Consider the following 17,703-nt stretch of genomic DNA (forward strand, 5'->3'; position numbering starts at 1 on the left):
TTCATTAACAATCAGTTTGCAGCTCTGACCACTGGATACGCAGAATTAACTATACCTACGTATTAATACGAGACACTTCTGAGGATCAGTCCAGGTGTGTCAGGGGATGTAGGTGTGTGCTTTATCGATTCTTAATGGAGCATACACTTGCCACACCACATCAGGCATATAGCACCCCTGGCTGGGCCCGTAATGTGACATACAGGTATTGGTCTGAAGACAAATCAGAGGACGGGTACTTTATGAATGATTATGATGGCACCCCCAACAAGACAGCGAGGTTAGCAGCCGTATGGGAGAGGCACATGATTGGGACCAGATCTATCACAAATTACATATTGGGAAACTTAGTGTGGTTACAAAAGCCTGGAGGCTCACCCAGCTCCAAAGCCTCTCCCCGCATGAAAAACACTAATCTCAGAGTGAGGAACACATTTCAATTTATGATTGATTTCGAGAGAAAAGCAGAATCAACAATACAATGGAAACCTGAAGGAGCAAAAACCTTGCTAGAGACTTCGATAGCTGGCCTACCTTAAAGGAACACACCACATAATGTCAGTAGTAAGTAATATATGTTCTTACCTTAACTTTCACGAGATGAGTCATACCTCTCCCGTGTCGGTACGTGCACTCAAACGCTCTGGTGCGCGACGCGAATGTCTTAGCATATTGCTATGCTAGCGGGCTCAGACATAGCCATAGAGGCTGGAAGATAGCAGTAATCAAAAAAGGATCTACAATTAGGTGTTAATTAATATTACTACGCTCTGGTCCCTTAAGATCAACATACAAAAAAAGGTGGTCCTCCTAAACCCTACGGTTCTCGAGATACTCCCAGAAAACTGTGTCCGCCACGGTCTTTCAGTGTCCCGGGAATCCTTGACGGAAATTTGGCCATGCGAAAAAGGAAAAAAAAAAAAAAAAACCTGACTAAACCTATATGTCATAATTACATTATTAGGCTACAATGGGAAACATAATTAGAATAAAGATATTACAAAATACATCTCACAATGCATTTGCAAATTGCTAATGACAAATAAAAGGGATTAGGCGAGAGCACAGCTGAAGACGCACTATAAGCAACTCCTCTGCAGGATAAACGTTGTTTTATTCAATCATTCAAAAAATATTAGGGTAAGTGTTGCTTTTTCCAGCCTATGTTTTCGATGGTAACCCATTGTCAGTCAATAGTGAAAGTAACTTACTGCGTATAACTGTTTTGTCGTTGACTAACACCATGGTGAAGTTAGTTTCACTTTGCCAATGAGTTCAAATAATAGACGAGTGCAAATACGTGAAGGCTATAGGTTTTAGTAAAGCATGGTTTAGTGGAATGACTATTCCATACGGTCTCGCAAGCAGCCTCCTTCAAATGTGCCGTTGACTGTCAAAATACTGATGCATTCTTTGACATCGCACTTTGCGCCGTTAAAGGGAATGACAAGATGTCATTCTCATTGGTTTAAATGATGTTACGCCCCAAACACACCCATGACTGATTAAGAAACCTAGGAACACCTTGGTGCACCATGTGCTCGACGTTTGATAACAAAAACACTCCCAATTTGGACTGGACATCCTACTGAATTTGAATAAGCTTTTGACGAGTGACTATGCGCTTTAGACTGTCAAGATAGGGCCCAATGTATACTTGAACATGACAGTTGGTTGATTGCGTCAGCCTATGCCACGGCCCCCAATGCTCATGATGAAATATGACCAGGCATCTGGGGATAAATAGGACGGGCCAGAACGATACAACAACACTTCAGGTTTACCAGACCATAGAGCAAGCCTGATTGACAGGTGGCCCATCCAATCGAAAGTGTTTCAACATAAGTCATTCAATATATTACAATATAATTGTTTCATTCACGCTGGGAAAAAATAAAGGTTGTGTTGATTTTGTTTTTTTTCTTTGTATCACTAGATCAAATAAACCAAGATCTCCATCTCCGGCGCCCAGCTTGGACAGTGATGACTCCAAGGATGGCCCTCCCGACTTCAGTGGTGAATCACCATCCTCTGAATCAGAGTGAGTGATTATGAGTGTGTGTGTGTGTGTGTGTGTGTGTGTGTGTGTGTGTGTGTCTGTGTGTGTGTATGTCTGTGTGTGTGTGAACCAGGGCCGACATAAGAGCCTGGGTGGGCCAGTACCAGCCAGATTGACAGGTGGCTCATCCAATCGAAAGTGTTTCAACATATGACTTTAAAATGAGGAAAGAATATTGTCACATTTGCAGGCTACATTGATTACCCATTTTGATGTGCTCACAGAATCCTGGCTCTGAGCCAAAATGGGAGGGGTGGGGCCTGACAATGTCAGTATGGAAAATGAACAAATGGAACACTGACTGTCTTTTCTTTGGGCCGATCGTTGGCCAAACGAATTCAATTATATAGCCTATTTTAAAAAGGGTGCGTCGGCCCACCAGGAAAATGCCCAGTATGTCAGATAGTTAGTCCGCCCCTGAGTTACACTGATTTTAGAATCACTAAGAGCCAATTGTTAGGCACGACGCGCAAGCAGAGAGGCTACTTGAGTGACTTATTGTTTTTCTAAAACGTTTGCTACATAATATCTGGCAGGATTCCGTAAAATAAAGGCACAGCAACAAGAAATGTAAGGATTTATTCATAGATAATCATTCTTCCGCCAATAAATATATTTCCTCTATCAGAAGCAAACATCGAGATGCACCTACTCGTTTTAGAAACTGTATTCAATGCAATCAACAGTAAGGAACAGAATATGGAGTAAAACTTGTTCCACTTCAAACTTAATCTGAACATTTAGTATTTTCATTTGAATTGCTGAAATTGAACAATTGTATTGAAAAACTGAATTTGAATAGTCTATTTTGAAATGTAATTAATTCGTTTGGAACTGAATCCCAGTTAACTTGAAATTGAATATAAAAACTGTATTCTAATTAATTGGGATGTAAACTGTATTCAATGCAAAGAACAGAATTCCACCCTCTAACAAGTTAGCTTTTTAAAATCATTGTAACCTATGGACTTGAGTGGCTTATTGCTTTTCTAAAACAATTACTACATATATCTGGCATGATTTCATAAAATAAAAGAACATCAACATGAATTGTAAGGATTTATTCATAGATCATCATTCTTCTGCCAATAAATATATTTCCTCTATCAGAAGCAAACGTCGAGATGCACCTACTCTAATTTTTGTATCAATTGTGGTAGCGCAGTAATATAGAACAAAATGCGGTCAAGGTGTATGTTTGTGCTGGATTTTACAATGGCATCAAACACAATTCAGCTAATCATAATCAAGGACCCAAACTATCTGTTTTAGAAACTGTATTCAATGCAATCAACAGTAAGGAACAGAATATGGAGTAAAACGTAATTGTTCCACTTCAAACTTAATCTGAACATGTATTGTTTTCATTTGAATTGCTGAATGTGGACAATTGTTTTACAAGCTGAATATGAATGGTATGTTTTGAAATTGAATGAATTAGTGTGGAGCTGAATCCCACTCAACTTGAAATTGAATATAATAGTTTAAACTGTATTCTAATTGATTGGGTTGCAATCTGTATTCAATGCAATCAACAGTAAAGAACAGTATTCCAGCCTCTGAGAAGTTGGCTTTTTAAACTGTAGCGGAGTTTGGATGTGAATTGTTTCATTCACGCTGGGAAAAAATATAGGTTGTGTTGATTTTGTTTTTTTTCTTTGTATCACTAGATCAAATAAACAAAGATCTCCATCTCCGGCGCCCAGCTTGGACAGTGATGACTCCAAGGATGGCCCTCCCGACTTCAGTGGTGAATCACCATCTGAATCGGAGTGAGTGATTATGAGTTTGTATGTTTGTGTGTGTGTGTGTGTGTGTGTGTGTGTGTGTGTGTGTGAACCAGGGCCGACATAAGGGCCTGGGTGGGCCAGTACCAGCCAGATTGACAAGTGGCCCATCCAATCGAATGTGTTTCAACATATTACTTTAAAATGAGGAAAGAATATTGTCACATTTGCAGGCTACATTGATTACCCATTTTGATGTGCTCACAGAATCCTGGCTCTGAGCCAAAATGGGAGGGGTGGGGCCTGACAATGTCAGTATGGAAAATGAACAAATGGAACACTGACTGTCCTTTCTTTGGGCCGATCGTTGGCCAAACGAATGAAATTCTATAGCCTATTCTAAAAAGGGTGCGTCGGCCCACCAGGAAAATGCACAGTATGTCAGATAGTTAGGCCGCCCCTGAGTTACACTGATTTTAGAATCGCTAAGGGCCAATTGTTAGGCATGACGCGCAAGCAGAGTGTCTAAACCCCCCTTAGTTGTTTCTCAAAAAAGTGTAAACAAATTAATTTATGTAAACAAGTTAATTTAGTGTAGACAAATTAATTTATATAGCCGAATCTATTGGCCCAAAATGTGCGTCGGCTCACCGGGAAAATGCCTAGTATGTCGGATACCTAGTCCACCTCTGGGTTACACTGATATTAGAACTGCTAAGGTCCATTGTTAGGCAAAAAAACCCTCTTAGTTGTTTCTCAAATCAGTGTAACCTATGGACTTGAGTGACTTATTGTTTTTCTAAAACATTTGCTACATAATATCTGGCAGGATTCCATAAAATAAAGGCACAGCAACGAGAAATGTAAGGATTTATTCATAGATAATCATTCTTCCGCCAATAAATATATATCCTCTTTCAGAAGCAAACATCGAGATGTTTTTTTTTTGTTTGTTTTTTGTATCTTTGTATCAATTTTTGTATCAATTGTGGTAGCGCTGTGAACAAAATGCGGTCAAGGTGTATGTTTGTGCTGGATTTTTGTGCTGGGAAAAAATAAAGGTTGTGTTGATTTTGTTTTCTTTCTTTGTATCACTAGATCAAATGAACAAAGATGTCCATCTCCGGCGCCCAGCTTGGACAGTGATGACTCCAAGGATGGCCCTCCCGACTTCAGTGGTGAATCACCATCCTCTGAATCAGAGTGAGTGATTATGTGTGTGTGTGTGTGTGTGTGTGTGTGTGTGTGTGTGTGTGTGTGTGTGTGTGTGTGTGTGTGTGTGTGTGTGTGTGTGTGTGTAAACCAGGGCCGACAAAAGGGCCTGGGTGGACCAGTACCAGCCAAATTGACAGATGGCCCATCCAATCGAAAGTGTTTCCACATATGACTTCATTATGAGGGAAGAATATTGTCACATATGTAGGCTACATTGATTACCCATTTTGATGTACTTACAGAATCCTCAAACCACAAACATTTTATACCCATGCTTATCTGGCAGGTGTTCAGGTAAAAGGTGTTCAGTACCTCCAGCTTTTGGGTTCTCTGCCCCTTTCAGGCCTGAAACTAGACTAAAGATTATTTTCATAGTCAATGAAAAAATTGTAAGAAAAATGAGGATCAGTGTATCCCAAAGCCCAAAACTGTGTATTCAAATTACTTACTTGATTCATTACTTTGTCTACATGCCAAGGTAAGCTATTTAGTTTACTGTCATAGAGGCATAAGTAAAGCTGACCAATCAGATAATTTTTACTTGCAGTGTTGAGACTCGTTTGACAGAGCACAAGACACATGAAATTGAACAGAAACCACAAGTATCACCAGCAAAAGTCAGTTCACTTCAATGGAGCAAATCAGGTAAAATATGTTATTTTTTCATGTTGTTTATGTGTATTTGTAAATTGTGGACACCTCAAACATATTACAATAATATATGCCATTTTATGTTGTATTTGTATTCACTAATATAAACACAGGTATTGCATGGATGGTGCCGATTGTTTTGGCTGTCCTGGTGGCACTCTATGCCGGATTTTACCACCATTCTGAAGGTACATTTAAGTTTACATTTAACAATGCTGACATTCTATCTGACAGATATTTTAGGGTTGTAACACAACATTACACATGCAGGGGTATAGCCAGTTTAGTGGAAGGGGATGGGTCTTTTTCTAATACGATTAGTTTCACAAATGCTTTTTGGCTTTGAGGCCTAAAAGCTAAACTGTTTTTAAAATCTTTATTTGTTTTCAAAAATAATTCAGTGGAAATTCATGGATTCCAGTTGCTGCTACTGGAAGCAACTGAATCCATGCATTTCCACTGAATTATTTTTGGAATCTGATCCCTTATCATACCTGTTCGTTCGTACTCGTCGCTCGACTTATCGTGACTAAATTCAAGATGGCGTCGAACGGTAAAATTCCATAAGGTACTGTCTGTATAAATCAGGGCTCCGAACCGGTTCCAGGAACGAAAACCGAAAACGAACGGAATTTTACGAGGAACGGAAACGGAAACTGTCTTCAACTGTTCCGGAACAGAAACGTTATTCTGAAATCATAATCAACGTTAATAACATTTTTTTTTTTTCGTTCTCTATATAACAGCCTAATAATTTGATTTCTGCAGTTTGAAAAAAAAAAACGAATAAATGGACCTTTGGTCCAAATGTGTATATTTTGTCTTGCTGTTGTAATGTAACCTATCCGTCTGCCACTTCGGATCTTAGGCCAGCTCGTAGCGTAGGCTACTGAAACTGATTTGAAAATTGTTTGTAGCCTATGCGTAATAGCTTATTTTGCCTGTCCACGCCTTGTCGTTTCAAAGTCGGGATTTGAAATGTTCGCGCAATTATAGCCTATTCTATGTAGAAGAGTTAAACGGGAAATTTGAGATAGGCCTTGTCAGCAACAGAAAGGTTCGTTGGAATTATAGCGCAAGCCTTTGAAGATCTCCATATGGATAAAACTTAGGCTACAACCAGGTAAGGAGTTTAGCACGTATCCAGAAATATTTTTGATAAGAAATTATTTATAGGCATAGGTTAGGCCTACAGTAAGTCTGTAGGCTATGGGATGGATAGCCCATCTGAATGTTTTTGGATGCCGCCTGTGATTTATTATTTTTGGGCATAGCTACGGTATAGGCTAAATCAAGGGGAAATAATGAGTACGGCTATTCTAAGGTAAAGTCCACAAAAATAGACTTGATAGGCCTGCCAAACACTGCCGGAACTTTAAGAACGAACGATATTTTGCGTTCCGAACCGGTTCAGGACCGATATGTTGGTGGCGGAACGCATGCAAGAACGAAAACGTTAAACATAGGCCTACCTGAACCGTTCGGAACGGAACGTTTGAAAAATTATTTCGTTTTCAAGCCCTGGTATAAATCGTCTTGTAAATAAACTACCAGTGCTTTTTCAAAGTTCTCCATGTCTCGTTTTAAATGTCAAGGCCCTCGGAAGTCTACCAATGAAGTATGGAGCTACTTTGAACCTCATAAATGGTGTAAAACAGTGATTTATTTGCATGGCTAAGGCCGATGCCCGAGGCACCGCAACGAAACACTGTTGGTAGCATTGGCTAACTAGCGCCAGATTTCTGAGTGCAGGGGACAAGCCGAGGTGAGCTATGAGACATACAATACGTTCACACTCATGTTTCAACACACTTTAGGTCAATATCACACCGGAATTCTCCTTTAAATATGATCAAAACTCAAAATCAAAACAACACACATGAGCAAATAATGGTCTAAAGTACTCATATTTCATTCAAAATTGATCTACTTTGAGATACAGATTCACAAGACCTGGTAGTGGGCCTCAGTTGTGTTTCCAAGACAAAATAAATTACCAAGAGGGCAGAATGTGGTCATTTCCAGAAATGTACAAAACCCCTAAAAAGAAAATCATCATTCTACCCTTTGTCATTCTCTGACAGTTCATCACACAGTAAATCTATTGGCACCAAAATAATTTACTAGGCCTCTGCTTTCAAAGGAGGTCAAACACTTGAATATAAGTCAAAGTATGTGGAAACAGGGCCATTGTTAGTAGGCAATGTGCAATTTCGAGCAAAAACTCAAAATAGGGGGGGTAAGTGTAAAGATTTAAAAGAGATGGACAATGTCCAAAGAGCAGTCCTTCCATATGGCCACCAGGGGGTCCTTGGCCTCTGCACCCCACCCAGTCGGGTTTGTCAGCAGTCTCCAGGGGCACCGGTAGTGAGGTGGTCACAGCCACCGACGGCCCAGGTTTCTTGACTGGCCCGAGGTGGAAGCGGCAGGCAGAGCTCCGGCCCCAGTCTCTCACCCTGTCCGGTCGCTGTTATACAGGGGGTTTGGCAATGTTACTTGTAATGAAATGTAATGTTACTTGTAGCGGCAAGAGTTTGCCAACAGGTTCACACATTACAGCACAGCACATATGCAGAAAGTTTCCACTCAAGCTTCTCTATAAGCATCACTGCACACAGTACACGCCACACAATCACTGCAAGGCTGTTACAGCTTGAAGGGGCTAGGCTACCAGCACTTCCAATGCCACGCCAATACAGTGGGCATTACTTTCAAATGGCTACTTCATTCGTGCATTACTTGACGTGAAGCTGCGTGAAACTTTAGTACCACTTTCAGCCACTGTGCGTCGCTCTGCCACTGTACGTCGCTCAAGAACTCACTGTACGTCAGTAGCCTGCCTGCCGCCCCTTCTGAAAAAGCAGGAGGCTACCTTTAAACATGATTGTTGCAGAGAGGAATCCCAGCCTATGAATTCAATAACAAAATAAATCATGCATAATTAAAAATGACCTTGATTTAGGCTACTTGGGTATAGCATAAGGCTTAGCTACACAATGGTTAAGAAAATCGAAATCTGCTTTTGATACCGGTGCAGCTCCACAAAACGAAAACATATCTTAATTTGCTGTCTACGTTATTGTCCATGAAGGCATATCTGGCAAGTTGTTATTTTATGAAGATGTAAATAGTTGCTTTGCTTTCATTAATGGTTTCGCTATAGTCAAGTTTGCAAGAAGGAGACATAACTCGTGAGCATGCCACACTATCCAGGGCCGGGTTCACACAGCTGTGGTAGCGGGGGCAGGAGGACAACTATTAGCGCAGGCTTTATATAACATTCTTCAACAGAAGCCTTATGAAATAAAGGCCTGCCTCGAATGCATGCTTGCCCAAAATAAAGGCCTGTGGTTTGCGCAGCCTACAGTAAGTAGGCTAAATAACAGACCCGCCACAATATGCGGTATGATGATTTTTTACGAGTAAGATGTTTTTGGTGCCCTACGCGCACTGCATGTTCTTAAATAACAATTAAATATCATCAGTAATATTCGACCATTATTTTGTGTAAATGGGCTATGCATTGGGTTAGACACCAGTGACCATATTCACAAAGCCTTTTATCTTACCACTAGGAGTAGGCCTACTCCTACATCGCACTAAAAGATTTTAGATAGGAGTTTTCTCTTAAAAGTTATTCACAAAGCCTTTCAGACATAAGTATAAGTATATATACTCTTTTGATCCCGTGAGGGAAATTTGGTCTCTGCATTTATCCCAATCCGTGAATTAGTGAAACACACTCAGCACACAGTGAACACACAGTGAGGTGAAGCACACACTAATCCCGGCGCAGTGAGCTGCCTGCAGCAACAGCGGCGCTCGGGGAGCAGTGAGGGGTTAGGTGCCTTGCTCAAGGGCACTTCAGCCGTGCCTACTGGTCGGGGTTTAAACCGGCAACCCTCCGGTAACAAGTCCGAAGCAGGCCACGGCTGCCCTTAAGTACCTACAGTACTCCTAGTAAGGAGTGAGTTCTAGTACCTACAGTACTCCTAGTAAGGAGTGAGTCCTAGTACGAGTGAGTTGTCGTGTTCAATACTCCTAAACTAAGAGTGAGTTGACGTGTTCAATACTTATTTTCCCCGCTGTATACTCTTTTTGATCCCGTGAGGGAAATTTGGTCTCTGTCTCTCCGTGAATTAGTGAAACACACTCAGCACACAGTGAGGCGAAGCACACACTAATCCCAGTGAGCTGCCTGCAACAACAGCGGTGCTCTGCACTTCAGCCGTGCCTACTAGTCGGGGTTCGAACCGGCAACCCTCCAGTTACAAGTCCGAAGCACTAACCAGTAGGCCACGGCTGCCCCCATAAAAGACTTTGGAATAGACTTGTCGAAATTCCATCACGTCAAAGGTCTGCACCAGCCGGGAATCGAACCCGGGTCACAAGAATGGGAATCTTGTATGATACCACTACACTACTGGTGCCTCCTCTACCGCTCATGATTTCTTTGTTTACGGCTTGTCTGAATGGACAAATGATATCTCCCACCTGGCTCAGTGATCATACACTTGAATATAAATGCAACTATTGTGCCTCTTGCCTTAGAACGGCTTGCGAGCTGCCATTAGGGCCCCACCTGTTTCTAAGTAGCTCTCCAAAAGGTTTGAGGAAGATGTTCATAAATCTGATAACCCAGCCACTTGGGAAACACGTTAAAATTTCCTACGGAATCAAATTTACAGTCTACAAAGAGAGAAGATAAATGAGTTGAAAGGAACCTTTTAAAAGCATACAAATCTTGTTCAGCGGTTTTGGGCGGAGATCAGCTATGTGAATACATGGCATGCTACTACTAACATAAAAGCTCTCGGCCATGTCCATTTTGTCAAAGTAGCTCTCAGAGGAAAAAAGGTTGGAGACCTCTGTCTTAGAAGGTAACTTGGTAATCTTGTAACAGCCATACAGCTCTCAATCTCCACTGTTCAGTTGGGCGAAGGTCTCTACCAACACCTCTACAGTTCCAGGAGGTAAAAGTAATAGGACTCTCTCCTGACCTACTTCAGAATTTGTAACGGGAAGTAGGTTATAATTGTTGACCCTAGAGGCACACACACACAACGCTGAAGGATATTTTATAAAAACAGTTTTATTAAATTATCTTAAAGATGCCCTGCCACACATATTTCATTACTTTGAGGTAATGTCTGAAGTTCTACCATGGACTCTGTAACATTTTTTGTTGAAAACATGCCTTGGTTACCTTGTTTCAAGCCATTCTAGCGTGGTATTGAAAGCCTGCATGAAGACTCGGCTTGATTTGCGCCAGTTCTCATTAATATTCAACGAGCTAAGCTGCTTGACTCTGATTGGCTAACAGCTAGTAGGTTTCGTCCATAACATGACAGCCGTTATCAACTAATTTTAGCTTCATGGCATGAACTTAGCTTGGCTAGCGAGTGCTAGCATTGTCCAAATGTGCATAAATAAAACCTGCTAGGCTAGCGAGTGCATAAACCTGTATAACATAAGACTTTCTTGAGCTGATAGTTTTAGTTACGGACTGCACTGGTCATAGACTGCCGCGATGGTAGCTGTTATCAACTCATTTTAGCTTCATGGCATGAACTTTGCTTGGCTAGCGAGTGCTAGCATTGTCCAAATGTGCATAAATAAAACCTGCTAGGCTAGCGAGTTCATTAAACCTGTATAACATAGCACTTCCTTGAGTTGACAATAACGTTTTACTTACGGGCACTGGTCGTAGACTGCTGTGATGGTAGCCTACTGCTCCAGGCTTCAACAGCAACCTTTTTGCAAAGCCTGTAGCATTGTTCCAAAAAATAAACTGAAGCCTTTTGATCCTCAAGTCTGGGTTATTGGGCAAAATGCATTGTTGAAGTTCTATTCGTGCATAGCGAACAAGTCCGCTGGCATTCAGCCATCCTTGCATAGGCCTACTAAAACTGTCATAGAGCTAAACGAATTTTGTGGGCACGGTCTCAACTGGGCGAGCTCATGAATAGTAATGAGCTCATCAATTCCACGTCAATCTGAAGAGCTTTTGCAATTGGCCTAATTTCTCTGCTTATTTCTTTTCAGTGGCTAGAGCTGACGGAGGAGGTAGCTGTTTATTTTCACATTCACGACATAGCACAAACACATATTGACCTAACATGTTAAAAAAAATGCAAGTAAAAACGGTTTTGTGTGGCAGGGCACCTTTTAAAAATTGAGTGATTCAGATGTGACAAGGACAGTTCACGACACAAAAATACCTAGGATACATTACCAGTTGTAAGCAATTAAAAATGGTCTGACCCCCAGAGGCAGTACAGGGAAGAACAGTAGGCTAGTGTGATTTTTTACAGCTACTCAGTGGACTACTCCCGGTGGCTAATGGCTATGGGAAGTTTACAGCCTGTTTACAGTATAGGACCAGTATGAAAGAACTGAAGAGTCACAGAACAAATCAATAGCCCATGTAAGTTTACAGCCTGTTTACAGTATAGGACCAGTATGAAAGAACTGAAGAGTCACAGAACAAATCAATAGCCTATGGGAAGTTTACAGCCTGTTTACAGTATAGGACCAGTATGAAAGAACTGAAGAGTCACAGAACAAATCAATAGCCCATGTAAGTTTACATCCTGTTTACAGTGTAGGACCAGTATGAAAGAACTGAAGAGTCACAGAACAAATCAATAGCCCATGTAAGTTTACAGCCTGTTTGCGATATAGGACCAGTATGAAAGAACTGAAGAGTCACAGAACAAATCAATAGCCCATGTAAGTTTACAGCCTGTTTGCGATATAGGACCAGTATGAAAGAACTGAAGAACCACAGAACAAATCAATAGCCCATGTAAGTTTACAGCCTGTTTACAGTATAGGACCAGTATGAAAGAACTGAAGAACCACAGAACAAATCAATAGCCCATGTAAGTTTACAGCCTGTTTACAGTATAGGACCAGTATGAAAGAACTGAAGAGTCACAGAACAAATCAATAGCCCATGTAAGTTTACAGCCTGTTTGCGATATAGGACCAGTATGAAAGAACTGAAGAGTCACAGAACAAATCAATAGCCCATGTAAGTTTACAGCCTGTTTGCGATATAGGACAAGTATGAAAGAACTGAAGAGTCACAGAACAAATCAATAGCCTATGGGAAGTTTACAGCCTGTTTACAGTATAGGACCAGTATGAAAGAAATGAAGAGTCACATAACAAATCAATAGCCCATGTAAGTTTACAGCCTGTTTGCGATATAGGACCAGTATGAAAGAACTGAAGAACCACATAACAAATCAATAGCCAATGTAAGTTTACAGCCTGTTTGCAATATAGGACCAGTATGAAAGAACTGAAGAACCACAGAACAAACCAATAGCCCATGTAAGTTTACAGCCTGTTTGCGATATAGGACCAGTATGAAATAACTGAAGAACCACAGAACAAATCAATAGCCCATGTAAATATTCTAGCGCCCTCTAGAGGGGGGGAGATCTCAGGCTATAATGCTCTACACAATGTGGGTGGCGGCATATAACACAGCACACAATTTTCAATCCTCACGGCAAACGTAAAGGGCCATACAAGTCAACAGTATCAAGGTGAATCATAAGAGCACTGAACACCACGGCAACACAGCAAATAAACTACAGTGACACTCAGGCAAAAAATGGGCAATAGGCCCACAGAGACCGAACACTTAACAGCAATAAGATAATCACCAGATTCAGGATTACATAGGAGTAGGCCTATCTAGCACCATGGGCAGCCGGAAATAATAACAAGGCTAAACAACTGGTAATAATAGTTCATATAAGGAAAAGGCTAATAAGGGCTATAGAGGAACAGTCCATGCACCACTCACGACCCAGCGATTAATTCCTCAACGTAGTAGCTGCTAGCGCTCGTAGCTAGCTAGCCTACTCAATGGCCGCCGCGGTAAACAGTCCAGACCCGACACTCCCAATAGTCCTCTCCTTATGGCACGCACTCGCTTCTTCTCACGACACATACGCCTCTTCGTAGACACAAGAGCAGAGCTGTGAAAGGGGGGAACAGTGATCAGCAATCACAGTGGACACGAAGTCAGGCCACTCACGCAAACAGTGGTAGGCTACGATATGAGTACTTCCCTTTAGTGCAATACATAGAGTGCGTTGTAGGCCTCTCTTTTGTCGTCTTCCTCCGCTCGATTCAGCTGTCTCCGGAACTGCAGGGGAAAGGGGTAGAAATCAATGTCCACAACAGCCGCGATAACAGCCCTCTCGCTCATAGAACGATGGTCAAGTTACTTCCCTTAACGTAGATATATTGAGTGCGTTGTATTCCGGTCTGTACGCTGCTCCGATAGAACGATAGACTCTCCCCAGGTGCATTGCGGTCTTCCGAGCCCCCTTTACTTCTCCGGGCTTTGGTGGTAGTCCTTGCGGGTGCCTACTGCCACCAAGAGCATTTTTTTTTTTTTTTTTTTTTTTTTTTTTTTGTTTTTTTTAAATATTGGGCAAACTGTTTCTTCATATGAGCTCTCTGCTGCTGTGTAAATGCAGGGGTAGGCCTGGACCATAGTAAAAGTTGAAAAGGGGAGGTCCTTATAGCGGTCACTCTAAACAGTTAAAGCGGATTTGATCAATAATTCCATTTTATTCATGTTTAGTTAATCAACGAATTACTGTTAGCGTCTTAAATCTGATGTGCGAATGTATAGGCTATAACCGCTTGGTATTTGTGTTGTGTAAGATTTGAGATGGGGAGACAGCGAAGGTTGAGCGGGAGGGCAAAGCCTTTGTGTATAACGGGGTCATTACAACGAGAGCTAATTTTCAGTTCCCTGTTGTGAATAAAACTTCTTCCACCGATAAAGGTCCTATGGTTATAGCCCACTGCTAACTAATAAACATTTGCATGCGAACATTCAGAGGCTATATAGGTCTACCAAATATAACCTAGGTCGAGGGGTAATCTCTAAAGGCGATCATGGCGACAAAGCCTATGGTTGATTCATCGTTTATTTCGATAGAAATTATACAAAAACGTAACGCTTACTTTGTGCTTAGAGGAAAGAGTATAACCCGTCGTTCACTATTCTTCTCTCTGGCGAGGTCTAATATGTTGTAAATTGTCGTTATTTTGATTAAAAATGTTTTACAATAGGTTTACGATATGGCGTTTGCATGGCGGGTGTGTGTTTTACATGGTCGAAACAGCTCTTGTTTAAATAAAAACTGCGCACTCCGTATAATACAAAACATTCTAGATCAGTACAGGAGATGTATTTTTTCGCCCAGTGCAACTTGTTTTCTCATCATAACGAAATTTTATCATTTAAATGCTTGTGATTGTCACACAAAACCAACCATGGCAGCAACAAACATACACGGACTTGTGCGGTTCGCTCTTTTTTGCAAAACATATACAGCCAGATATTGACTCTCAATATGGCCGTTTTAAAGAACATTTTGTTTTCTAATAGGCAATCAGCTTCTTAAGAACTAATTACGTCCCATCCCTCATATTTCTAGCAAAATACGAGAGGAGAAAACACAAGCGAGCGCACCGCGGAAGTGAGTCTATGGGGCAGCTGATTGGAGTGAGTCTAAAACGTTCTCATCGTTGCTTTAAGTCCAGCCCTCTTCCCAGAGAGTTGTTATTCATACAGCGTTCCACTGTGAGGAAAATTATCTACGGAATAATGGCAGAAGTTGCTCCAGCACCCGCCGCCGCCGCGCCGGCGAAAGCACCCAAGAAGAAGGCAGCACCCAGGCCGAAGAAAACTGGTCCCAGTGTGGGCGAGCTTGTCGTCAAGGCGATCTCTGCATCCAAGGAGAAGAAAGGAGTCTCCCTTGCAGCGCTCAAGAAGGCTCTGGCTGCTGGTGGCTACGACGTGGAGAAGAACAACGCTCGCGTCAAGATCGCCATCAAGAGTCTCGTTACTAAGGGAACTTTGGTTCAGACCAAGGGCACCGGCGCGTCCGGCTCCTTCAAGCTGAATAAGGCGAAGGCAGAGCCCAAGAAGAAGGCCGTCAAGAAGGCTGCTCCCAAGGCGAAGAAGCCCGCTGCCAAGAAGCCCGCCGCAGCAAAGAAGCCCAAGAAAGCAGCAGCTAAAAAGCCCGCGGCCGCCAAGAAATCTCCGAAGAAGGCAAAGAAACCAGCAGTGGCTAAACCCAAGAAGGCCGTCAAGAGCCCGAAAAAGGCAAAGAAGCCCGCGGCAGCAAAGCCTACCAAGAGCCCCAAGAAGACGAAAGCGGCCAAGCCTAAGGTAGCGAAGCCTAAAGCCGCCAAGCCCAAAAAGGCAGCACCCAAGAAGAAGTAAACGACATGAAGGCTGTCCCTATTCATACAAAAGGCTCTTTTAAGAGCCACCCAACTTATCTTCAAAATGCATTTGTTTCAAAAACTTTAAGACAGATTTGTATTCATGTAACTTTAACATGTATGGAGGGGGGGGGATTATCACCAGATAGATATTTTATTGAGTGATGAAATCTTCAATTTCAGAATCCCGCTTTTACTGAATGGGATACGGAGCGAAACATTTATTATGTGGCGGGGTTTGGGTCATTTACTCAATTTTGACTGGTTGTAATACTTGCGATTCTTATGTCCATGCAAATCCTATTTGCACAAATTCTCTCAGCTTGATCTATTTATTGTACCGCTTATTTGCTTGATTTTACTATTCTTGGAAAGAATTTCTTGCACTGATCAATTTGGCTTCGTTTTGACCCCAAAAGGCTCATTTTCATTCTTATACACAATATACTGGAGAAATAGAATAACGAGTAAAAACTGGAATAAACTCTTGTAAAAAAAAATGGGTGGCTCTTAAAAGAGCCTTTGGGTCTAAGCCGAGTGAGATGAGATTTTTAACCACCAAAGCCGTACAGAGTACGTCCCTGGCGTTTCAGAGCATAGACGACGTCCATGGCTGTCACGGTCTTTCTCTTAGCGTGTTCGGTGTAGGTGACGGCATCACGGATCACGTTCTCCAGAAACACTTTCAGAACCCCACGAGTCAAGTTGATTGAGTTGATAAAAATGTCTTCGGTCACAAAACATGAAACGTGGCGATTTTCCAAGCGAATAAACAGGAGAACTACAATGTGTGGCGCAATAGCACTGGGAGTACTTCAACCTAGAGTAGTAATATTAACTAGAAAAGCATTTCCTGAAGGAAATAGTGCATGAAAATGCAAAAATAGCATGCTAACAATGTTAAAATGTTAACAATGCTAACCATGTGACTTAGCTAACCTAGGTAATCATTTTTAGTAGTTATGCTAACTAGCATGCTAACATGCTAACTATGTTAACCATGTGACTTAGCTAACCTAGCTAATCATTTTTAGCAGTTATGCTAACTATGTTAACTAGCATGCTAGCAATGCTAACACATTAACTATGCTAACCATGTGACTTAGTTAACTTAGCTAATCATTTTTAGAAGTTATGCTAACTAGCATGCTAGCAATGCTAACATGCTAACTATGCTAACCATGTTACTTAGCTAACTTAGCTAATCATTTTTAACAGTTTTGCTAAAAATGCTAACTAGCATGTTAGCAATGCTAACTTGCTAACTATGCTAACCATGTGACTTAGCTAACTTAGCTATACTAGCAATGCTAACATGCTAACTATGCTAACCATGCTAACTATCTACAGTGGGTAGGAGTCATAGTTGATGACAAGTAACAGTTACAATGGCTGAACAGTTAAAAAGTTCAGTAGTTTAAAGGGTTAAATTGTTTAACAGTGAAATATTATAGTGAGGACTTTTATTTTGAAACAGTTTTTGGCAGAGGAAGTCAAGTCAAGTCAAGTCAAGTCAAGTCAAGTTTATTTATATAGCACATTTCATACACAGAGGTCATTCAATGTGCTTTACATAAACAAAACCAAACGATAATAACAAATAAAAGCATAGAAGGGCAATATAGTCAAAGAATAGTTAAAAGGTAAAGATCATAATAAAAAGAAAACATAAAACACAAGGTAAAATCATTTAAAAATAAAGAATAATTAGTAAGCAAAAACAAAGGCAAAAGTAGTAAAAAAAGTAATAAAAGACAAAGTAGAATAATTATCGAGGCAGAT

At 41.3% G+C, this 17,703-nt stretch overlaps 2 protein-coding genes and 1 non-coding gene across 3 annotated transcripts in view; 2 read left to right on the forward strand and 1 right to left on the reverse strand.

Annotated features, from left to right (window-relative positions):
* LOC121719400 (titin-like) overlaps positions 1 to 17,703 on the forward strand; it is a 75,830-nt gene that overhangs the window by 26,966 nt on the left and 31,161 nt on the right. The window contains exons 3-7 of the mRNA XM_042104983.1: positions 1,937 to 2,041; positions 3,730 to 3,831; positions 4,885 to 4,989; positions 5,549 to 5,646; positions 5,766 to 5,840. Of these exons, the coding sequence (XP_041960917.1) occupies positions 1,937 to 2,041; positions 3,730 to 3,831; positions 4,885 to 4,989; positions 5,549 to 5,646; positions 5,766 to 5,840 (485 nt within the window). The remainder of the gene's footprint in view (positions 1 to 1,936; positions 2,042 to 3,729; positions 3,832 to 4,884; positions 4,990 to 5,548; positions 5,647 to 5,765; positions 5,841 to 17,703) is intronic.
* Positions 10,012 to 10,082, reverse strand: trnag-ccc. Its single transcript has one exon. It is a non-coding gene; the product is annotated as a tRNA-Gly (tRNA).
* Positions 15,002 to 15,970, forward strand: LOC121719599 (histone H1-like). Its single transcript, XM_042105368.1, has one exon. The coding sequence runs from the start codon at positions 15,179 to 15,181 to the stop codon at positions 15,917 to 15,919; it is 741 nt and encodes a 246-aa protein (XP_041961302.1). The 5' UTR covers positions 15,002 to 15,178; the 3' UTR covers positions 15,920 to 15,970.

The sequence above is a fragment of the Alosa sapidissima genome, chromosome 9 (assembly GCF_018492685.1).
Source record: "Alosa sapidissima isolate fAloSap1 chromosome 9, fAloSap1.pri, whole genome shotgun sequence".
Lineage (NCBI taxonomy): Eukaryota > Metazoa > Chordata > Actinopteri > Clupeiformes > Clupeidae > Alosa > Alosa sapidissima.

Bases quoted from the DNA above. Each gene is read 5' to 3' on its own strand.
- LOC121719599 (XM_042105368.1), top strand. From the start codon at position 15,179: ATGGGGCAGCTGATTGGAGTGAGTCTAAAACGTTCTCATCGTTGCTTT.